Raw genomic sequence first — 10134 nt, 5'->3', positions numbered from 1 at the left:
ATTTCAAGCCTCCCCCAAAATCCCAGAAAAAAATAGGGTAGGTCTTATTTTCGGGGAAACAGGGTAGTTACATCCATGACTAACACTGTCATGTTGACGGTTTAGAAGGGTTAAATGTGGTGAAAGGTTCTCTTTAAGTAAAAAAAAAAGTCCTTTAAATATAACAGCCTGCATTTTAGACAAAAAGAAATGCATTTGGGACAATGTTTTAAAAAAATATTCCCTAATATTACATTTCTATGCACAGACTGCTTCTATGTATAAGAAGAGAGAGGGACTCTTTCCATTTCATGACACTCTTAAATTGCTTTTTTATAAATAAATTGCCCCACAGGTAGCATCTTTGTTACTATACACTATTCTGTGATAACAGATAATAAAACACTGCAATACTGTATATGAATCCTGCCTTGTCTAGTCTACAAAGTATAATCTGCATAGAAGTATGAAAAAACTGCAGCCCTGCTTTGCCATCTAGTGGTTATAAGTGGTACTGCAGCTTACATTACAGTCTACCAGGAGTCTATACATTTACCAGTCATGTCTTGGGGCTGTCCAGACAAGTGTCTTCTCCAGCGGGATCCTCCACAGGTGTATATCACGGCTCTGATGAATTCCCTGCCGCAGAGTTTCACAAATTGTCCATCTGCTGTTACTTGTTCAGCCGCTACAAAGAGAGCGAGCAGGAGACAGCAGACCAGTAGGACTCTCATGGTGAGAATGAAGGATGTCTGATAAGTGGGACGAGATAGGCTGGAGATGGAGAGAACTGAAAATTCTGGACAATTTATACGCAGAACCTTAACATCCTATTGGCTGGAATTTTCTGACATATTTCTGTAATACTTAATGGCACGGAATAATTCCCCATAATGCAACAGGTCATTTCGGATAGATCCCAGGGTCATAGAGTCGTTAAACTGCTATTTAACACATTACACTTGCTTCAGAGATTTTAAGGTGCCATCATCCCTTTGTGTAAACAGAGAGATGGGGACATTTTCCTCCTTTCACATATTTGCACCGTTTATATGGAAAAACCTTTAAAGTAAATGACCCCGGACAAATGCAGACTTTACTGACATTACCGGCTGTGGAGGACAGTCATCCAGTATAATATTATCAGGTACTGAAAGTGAACTTCAGAGGACAAGATACAGTGATACTTCTTCTATGACTTTAGATGTGGAGGGTTCTGAATACAGAGAGATGTATTTCTATTACTGTTCCTTGTCTGTATTTATCCTCATTTTTCTCTTTATTCTGCATTGTTTTGTGATGTTGGGGGTAGTAGTCTAACAATACAATAACTCTAATATACATGATGGCATCTTTTGGTCCCCGTATTCACTAGGCACCTTGGGCCACTGTCCATTTATGATATCCGCATCCATTCTTATATACTGTTTATGTGTCTCCTGAATTCAAGGTTGCAGAATTATTATGACTGCTTGAAGAAGGGCAATCGCCCAAAATGTTGCAGTTTTTGTACATGTATCAATCTGGAAATCAATAACAAAACTACAACAGCAATTCAAAAAGACTTTGAAGTGTTTGCTGCCCTATTTTATAACTTTGAGTATGGCAGAGTCCTGGATGGTGGAACCCTTGGGAATTGCACCTTGTTTTACAAACAGGACAGTGTGCTCCCCCCCAGTTGTTGTTAACCCTGTCAGCACCACAACACACAAGGGTATGGAGTGGAAGCAAATCACTCTGATCCTGTGTGGTGGCCCGTGCTGGTAATTGCAGGAGCAGCTCTTATTGATTTTAATGAGTGGCGTCTGCAATTACCAACACTGCCCACCACACAGGTGTTGGAGCTATCTGCTTCCGCCCCATACTCTGTGTGTTGTGGTGCTGATAGCAGGTGCCCTAACAGCTGATTGGTCAGGGTCCAGAGCAGTGGACATCACTGGAGGGTGCCTGAGCAATTAGTTATGTCTGGTTTGCAAAGATGCTTTCTAGTTCTGTCTGACTCCTGGTTTGACGCTTGCTAGTTCTACTCAGCTTTCCCATCTTCTTCATTCCTAACCTAGGCTTGTATTTGAACCACCCTATATCTGTCTGCGCTGAACCATATCCAGTCTTATCGTTATACAAGATTTCCATCTGTCGTGACCTCGGCTTTGAATCTTGATCACATCCCTACCTGCTCCTCTAGTACTGCGCTATGGTTACCCTGACTAGATTGTGCCGTATGCCACAACACAGAAACTACTCTTGGGGGTCCCTGCAGCAAAAATCAGATTCTGATTGCTGGGGTTAAAAGGTGAAAACCACAGCACCCCAGGTGCTGCCCTCAGAGACAGTTCCAAGTCAAGTTGGTTGGTGGCACAGTGGGTTCACAGCCACTGTTCTGACACTGAACTCCACGGTTTGTACAAGCAGCATAGGTTAAATGGTAACATTCCAGCTGCCTGTAGCCACCACTAGAGGGAGCTTAGTAAGATATTATCTAGTAAACTTCCTTAGTGCTGGATGCAGATAACAGAATGTTATCATCTACACAGGGGATTTAGAGCTCTGTATTAGAAAAAGGTCGCTGCGACCGCTATAAAAATATTTCTAGAATTAGCACAGAAATGTGGGACACTAAAATTCACATTTACTTGCAAAAGTTGTCAACTTTTATCTTGCAGTGATCAGAAGGATTTACCAAATATATTTAATTGCAGTGTTAGCAAAAATCAATGTTATCAAAAAAGCTTTTTTGCCACAGGGGTAATTCTTATGTACTACTGTATTTTTTGCTTTATAAGATGCACTTTTTTCCCCTCCAAAGCGGGAGGGGGGGGGGGGGGGGGGAGTCACTGCGTCTAATAGAGCGAATGTGTCGAAATTCATCGAGTTCGCGGGATCATGAGCTTAAAGCGTTAAACGCGCGATCGCACGCACAAATGTGTGATCAGTTAGCAGTTTTCTCTCCTCCCCACTGTCTCCCATACATACTGCTGATTGGTGGTGGTGAGCGCCGGCGGGAACTGCTGCTGCTTCCCCGCCTCCACCAAACGGCTTCTTCCCTTGCTCCTGCCATACACAAGCACCGCTATGACATGGAGCTCCAGTTTTTCAGACCTCTGCTGCTCCGTCGCCCGGCACTGTCCCTGGGTGAGTTAAAAATATTTTTGCCCTATTTTCCCCCTATCGTCCGGTGCATCTTATAGAACGAAAAATACGGTAATTGTTAAATGCTAAGACAAAGGAAATAATGGCTTCTAGATGCTTGTTAATAGTCACATCTACTGGGTCAGCGGTGCATTCACCAGGGCTGGCTCCAGGCATATGTGGGCACTTCACACTGGGCCCTGGTCTATACCAGCCCTCAGCTTGACAGGCACGAAGCATGATAACCCAGCTCATTGTGGGCTCTCCAAAGCCAGTGGACCTTGGCATTTGCCCAAAGTTGGGGTTTTGTAACGATGCTGGTTGGACACTAAACAGCAGAATGCAACTTTACTTTTAGCAGTCGCCTTTCCTGGGTACTAACCAGGGTCTCCCAGTACTCATATAGCCATAGGACATACAGTTGAACCACATACTGTAACAACTTGATATGACAAAAATGTTTATATGAAGCATGTATCAACACGGTAGAACACAGATGATACCCAGGACTCTCCATTAGATGGCAGGGACAGGAAGTGCTGGTAACTGGAAGATAATGAAATGGACAGTGGAGACTGGAATAGATGATATGGAACCAAAATAATGACCAGAGAAACACTGTCCCTAATACTAGCTCTCCTTATGTCTAACCCTACTGTGGAAAGAGGTGAAGCAAGCTTCACGAAACGGCTGTCTGTAGATGGGTATATTTTTCTTATTGAGAAGTCTCAAGCTTGACTCACATCCCTCGTCATGTTACAAGTTGGAGGTGCTGTGGAGACATTTTCCAATTTGAATATCCTTGTATGGTCTATAAAATTCCCTATTCCTTTGTATCACTTTCCCCAAGGTGAAACAAGAACCCTGCCACTCATGATCCCCACCGATCAACTGATTCCCAGGGCTGCTGTCACTGCGGTCAGTGGAGGAAGCAGAAAGCGCTGACCATAGCAACGCCCTGGGTTAGTATTGCAGATGCAGCTCCCGTTGAACTCAATGGGAGCTGTGCCTGGAATTCCAACCTGGGCTGCTGCATTACGGTCATCGCAATCTGCTTCCTCTGCCGACCACAGTGACAGCGACCTTGGGATTCAGCCGGTTGGCGAGTATCTGGAACGGTATATCCCCACTTATGATCTATAGGTCATCAATAAGTCCCAGAATACCGCTTAGCTCAGTAGTGGTCTGACCTCTGGGATACCTGCTCATCACTAGATGGGGAATTCCTTTCCCCGTTGTTACTGCTGTAGACCAGATAGGAAGAATTAGAGACCGGGACCTGCTAATCTAACATGCTGTGAATAGGTGATAACAAATGTGAAGTGCAGGTGGAAACATTCGCCCCTTGTTCATAAACAGACACAGCAGTCGGGTCACATTGTAAATTTACATATATTTTATTGCTTCGGTTCCATATCTCCGGTTCTGCCCATTGAGAGACGGTTCTTGCCAACACTTCACAGCTGACTTGCCAGAGTTGCTTTAATTAGCTCATATAATGCATTCATCTGTAAGAGAGAAGAAGAAATGTTCAGGTTGTCATAAATCCAGACGTCCACCATAAAATTGCACTTAGAAGCCGTAAGTCATTGGGTAAAGGGGCTTTTTTGAAGAATACAAGTGATTTTTATGTGTTTCTTCCTATAAACACCGTAAAATGTGCGAGAGGTTCAGCATGTGAGGAATTTATGATCTCTCCCCTCCGGTTTAAACAAGTACGCTGCTAAAATTGACAATTGAATCAGCCAGAGGATCGGAATTATTACTGCGTATCAGTCAGCCGTTCATTTTTAGCGCTCTAACGTGAATTTAAAAGGTGGCAACTAGAGATGAGCGAGCATTGCCCTTAGCGAGTACCTGCCTGCTCGAGAGAAAAGGTTCGGCTGCCGGCGCGGGTGGCAGGTGAGTTGCGGCAGTGAGCACGGGGGGAGAGAGGGAGAGAGAGATCTCCCCTCCATTCCTCCCAGCTCTCCCCCACCACTCCCTGCCCGCCGCGAGTATGCTCGCTCATCACTAGTGGCAACCACTGCCAGTAGTGCCTACAGGGATTGTCAAACAGCTTACCAAAAACCTGGAACAGCATATAAGTCTGCATTATACAGAGCTGCATTAAAGTTCTAAGATCTCCTGATCATCAGGAATAGGAGCAGAAAGAAACTTGGCACACATTTTAGAAGACGGGGACATTCTTCGGGGATGAGTGAGGCCGATGGTAGCATCGTCCGGCACACGGGACCCACGTGGCAGCGGCTGGAGTTAGAGGCGTTTTCAATACTCAAAATGGTTCACGTCCCAAGAACAGCCCGGAATCATCTGTTTTCTTCACTTGCGTGGAATGACACCCATTGAACATTCATCGTCAGTTGAGAGAGACATGGGGTTGAAGGTGTCATGGTTCGTAGGTGCGACAGTTCAAAGAAGGCCAAACGTTGTGTGAGAACAAACCAAACGAGCCTCGGCCACGCACCGGCCGGTCTGACAACATGATTGCGCAAGTGGATATGAAGGACCGCCGACTGATTATGGAAGTGATTGCATGAAACGTTGGTATTTCTGTAGAATCTGTGCACACCATCCATCCTGCGTGAAAAACATGTTTTGGGGCAAACCCCCTTCACCAGTTCAGCTGGATTACGTACTAGAAGTAAGCAATGATAGATGAAGAATACGGTTCGAGCAAAAGAAAAAGGATTAGAAAAGGTAGAAAATATAAAACATGTGAGGTACCAAACAGAAATGTAAAATTACAGTTGCAGAATCAAGTAAAAAAAACAAAAATCCATTGAACGGAAGGGGTTTATAATAAAAGTATAATAGTAATAAAAAAGTATATTAAAAAAAAGACACACAGGGCATAAAATAGCAGAATAAAGAGTGAATACGTAAAACTGATCCAATTGTATTGGTGGACTGCACATCAGCAGAATGAATATATTAGGGTGTCTAGCATGTTACAAAGTCCAATGTCATACCCAACAATGCCGGGCTGAGCAATTAGCATAGTGGGATCAAGTCTTTTCTCAGTATACTTTTTATTACTACTATTATTGGATAAACACCTTCCGTTGAAGGATTTTTTTATTTGTCTTTTATTTGATTCTGCAACTGTAATTTTACATTCCTGCTTTGGTACCTCTCACACGTGTGTTTTATATACTTTACCTTTTCTAATCCTTTTTTTTTGCTTGAACCCTTTTCTTCATCTATCATTGCTTACTTCTAGTACGTAATCCATTTAAACTGATGAAGAGGTTTAATGCACTGAATCAGCAGTTTTTTGTCTCTCCGTTTACCCAAGCCCACTTAGGTGGAGCAGTATCCTGTCGGCAGCACCGCCGCAATATCTTGTACACTTTACACCCATATGGTCCTTGCCTTCTCTTTGGCCACTTTTACCATGTGGGTTTTGCTTAGTCCCTTTTTCCTATTCTGCATCTAATACTTTACATGGGTGCCACGAATCCATCAGGTCAATGCTCCTGCTCATTGGGCGGCTATTATTCAGGGAATTCTTCACAACTTTTACATGGTTCCTCATGCTCGGTACTCGCCTGGCCTTGCACCTAGCGATTTTTTGCTCTTTCCAACAATGAACGCTACTCTTCATAGTTGCACGGTTTCCAGTTGTGCCACTCTTGCATCAGTGGGCAAAATAGACCCCCAAGAAGGGTTCATGGTTTTCTTTTCTTTGATTGGGAAAATAGTACAGTTTGCAGCGTTATTTTTCTGTCAAAAAAAATGGAAACCCGACAGAATGGAAGTAAATGGAAGCCTTTCCATTGGCTTTCCGTTTTTTTGTTTTTTTTTCGGAACCCAATTGAAATCAATGGGAAAGAAACAGATCTGCTTTGTCCATTTTATTTCAGTTTCTCTCCTCCAAAAATGGAGAGAAACCCTTAACGGACCCTGACGCAGGCATGAAAGCAGCCTTAGACTAGTTCAGCTCAGTGCTGCTACTCAGACTAGTGGAGCGCTTATCCCCAACATCGTTAAGGCTCTAATCCACCAGTAGAACAGTATATGTCATTATACATGTGACTCACCTGTGATGCTTCAGCACGTGGCACGTTCCTCAGCGTATACACACTAACTTGTCCATCACTGTCTCCTACCAGGACACAATTTGTATTTTTGGCAAATAAAAGGGTTGTAAGCTTCACCCCTGGGTTGGCGGAGCTGACGATGAATGGATCTAAGCTGCGAAAAAGAGGACATTTTTATGCTTAATCAATTTTTATGGAAAAAAGTTTTGTTTTAACAAAACCAGAAAAAGACAATTTTCCTGACAAATGATATTTCCAATATCTAGCATTTAGCATATCACCTATTATGTCAGAACCCAGTCTATTGATTAGATACCAGAGGTGATAAATTCCTCGTTAGACTGCTAAATTTCAATCAATTTCAACCTCCATTGAATGAGCCGAGAATTGTACTTCTCTAAACCCAACTCTGAGCTTTCCTATATCTTAGCTCCAAGTATGACTACCCAAATTAAAATACCCTAATAGGGAGAGGGAGGGGAAAGAAAATATCCACACACCTTGTACACCTCAGTGGAATAGGGGGATACTTAATATAAGGATAGATAAAGGGGGAGATATTAGTCCACGACCATCCAGAGTTATCCCTCCTCACTCGCCAATGTACCAATCCTAAACAACTGCCTAAGAGTTGCCAATCAATCTCCGACATTCCGGGGATCTCTGGAAATACATCCAGGGACTCCAAATGTGTATAAACTTCCCGCGACCGTCCCTCTCCTCTGACCTCCGCTACCAACTCCTCCATAGTCATCAACTCGTTAACCTCCTGCATCCATTCGACCGTTGTCGGGATCTTTTGTGTTTTCCAATATCTCGGTATGACCGAGTTTGCGGCTGTTAGAAAGAAACACAGCCAGCAGGTCTTTTTTGATGGTAGACATTAAACCAGGTAGTATAGACAGGGGCGCTATCTGCAGAGAGGGAGTAATAGAGCGTTTCGTAATCTCCTTGTAAGTGGAGAACACTATATCCCAAAAAGATGCACTATTAGGACAATTCCACCAAATATGCAGCATGGCTCATATTTCCTTATCATACCTTCAGCAATTCGGAAAGACCACGGGGAAAATGCGATGCAACAGAACCGGACGACACCTGTACCATCTTGTTATTATTTTATACTTCCTTTCTTGTGTTCTACAGGCCATGGGCAGCTTGTGGGCCAGTAAAAAGTACTGTATATGGGGATGGGTAGCCACAGAATGGTCAGAGTGCCTGTGCTGATCCTTGTCCACCACTGAAGGTGCCTACAGTGGGCATGTGAGCTTCAGAATGGGACCATGGAGCAATGGAAGTGGCAAGGTTGCTAATAAGGTACTATGTCCCTTTAACTCGTCAGCTGGCAGCTTTTTACAATATGTTGTGTTTCACCATTTTTAAGGACTCAAACAGACGTATGCAATTTTGGTTCATGATAAATGGACCAATTTAACTGCACGTTTTTGTTGCATTGTGTATGTTTTTGTTGTACATTGTTTTGCGTATATGCAGTTTTAAATGTCCGTGTTCTATTTGTGTGTCATCCGTTTTTGACGAGCACAAAAAAAAAATATGCAAGGCGACCCCATTGATGCAATTTTTGGGGTTTTCACTGTCTTCTGGTAATATGCAGCGCACATATAAACTGCAACGGATATATGCAGGGACACCATCAATAACATAGTAACATAGTATGTAAGAACGAATAAAGACAATGTCCATCTAGTCCAGCCTGTCTATCCTCCTGTGTTGATCCAGAGGAAGCCAAAAAACCCCAAGAGCAGAAGCCAATTAGCCCTTTTGGGGAAAAAATTCCTTCCCGACTCCCTAATGGCAATCAGACTGTTCCCTGGATCAACCCCTAATTGTTTCTACCTGCCTGTATACCTGGATTAACAAATAACCTTAGATTTATATCCTGTAATATCCTTCCACTCCAGAAAGACATCAAGTCCCCTTTTAAACTCCTCTATGGATTTTGCCATCACCACATCCTCAGGCAGAGAGTTCCACAGTCTAACTGCTCTTACAGTAAAGAACCCCCTTCTGTGTTGGTGATGAAACCTGCTTTCTTCTAGACGTAGCGGATGTCCTCTTGTTACCGTCGCAGTCCTGGGTATAAACAGATCACGGGAGAGATCCTTGTATTGACCCCTCATGTATTTATATATAGCTATTTGATCACCCCTTAGCCATCTTTTTTCCAGGGTAAATAATCCCAATTTTGGTGCCTCTCTGGGTATTCCAGTCCCCTCATTCCATATATTAGTTTAGTTGCCCTTCTTTGGACCCCCTCCAGCACTGTAACATCTTTCCTGAGCACCGGTGACCAGAACTGTACGCAGTATTCCATGTGAGGCCTGACAAGTGCCTTATATAGTGGGAGGATAATGTTCTCGTCCCTCGCCCCTATACCTCTTTTAATGCACCCCAAGACTTTATTTGCCTTTGCAGCAGCTGACTGGCATTGGTTACTCCAGTTTAGTCTACTATCCACTAGTACCCCCAGGTTCTTTTCCATATCACTTTTCCCTAGTGGTACCCCATTAAGTGAATATTGGTGATATAGCAATAAATGATGCAAGAAGGTCGCCCATCTTGGTGATATAGAAATAAAACTCCAGCATTTCCGTGGATTCCAGCATAAAAACTGCGTTTCACTTAAATGTCGTGAATTAAAAACATCTTCCAAAATTACGCTTCCGTAGCTTGCTATGAAAAAAAACCTTGGTTAAAACATAGAAGCGTAATTTTGGAAGATTTTTTTAATTCATTATATTTAAATAAAACGCCATTTTCAATGCTGCAATCCAGAAAAGTGTTAGAATTCTGTTTCTGCGCGTTCTTGTAACATCCGTGTTCGCTCCCTTTTTATCTACTCCCACAGTATTTTCATGGGCAATTTTGATCCATGAATATGGACTAAAATAAGACATGCGGTTAAATGTTTTTACGCACAACATCGGTCCATATAAAAAACCGCACATCTGAATACACGGAT

At 43.0% G+C, this 10134-nt stretch overlaps 1 protein-coding gene across 2 annotated transcripts in view; it reads right to left on the bottom strand.

Annotated features, from left to right (window-relative positions):
* Window positions 1-4481: 4481 nt before the first annotated feature.
* Window positions 4482-10134, bottom strand: part of DNAI4 (dynein axonemal intermediate chain 4) — a 43178-nt gene continuing 37525 nt past the window's right edge. For both annotated transcript variants that reach the window (XM_066597661.1, XM_066597662.1), the window contains exons 16-17: window positions 7152-7305; window positions 4482-4616 (exon numbers count right to left, since the gene is read on the bottom strand). In XM_066597661.1, coding sequence (XP_066453758.1) covers window positions 4566-4616; window positions 7152-7305 — 205 coding nt within the window. In that variant the 3' untranslated portion in view covers window positions 4482-4565. The remainder of the gene's footprint in view (window positions 4617-7151; window positions 7306-10134) is intronic.

This window comes from Eleutherodactylus coqui, chromosome 3 (genome assembly GCF_035609145.1).
Source record: "Eleutherodactylus coqui strain aEleCoq1 chromosome 3, aEleCoq1.hap1, whole genome shotgun sequence".
NCBI lineage: Eukaryota > Metazoa > Chordata > Amphibia > Anura > Eleutherodactylidae > Eleutherodactylus > Eleutherodactylus coqui.
The sequence above is the reverse complement of the archived record's forward strand: the minus strand, read 5'-3'. Positions and strand labels throughout refer to the sequence as shown.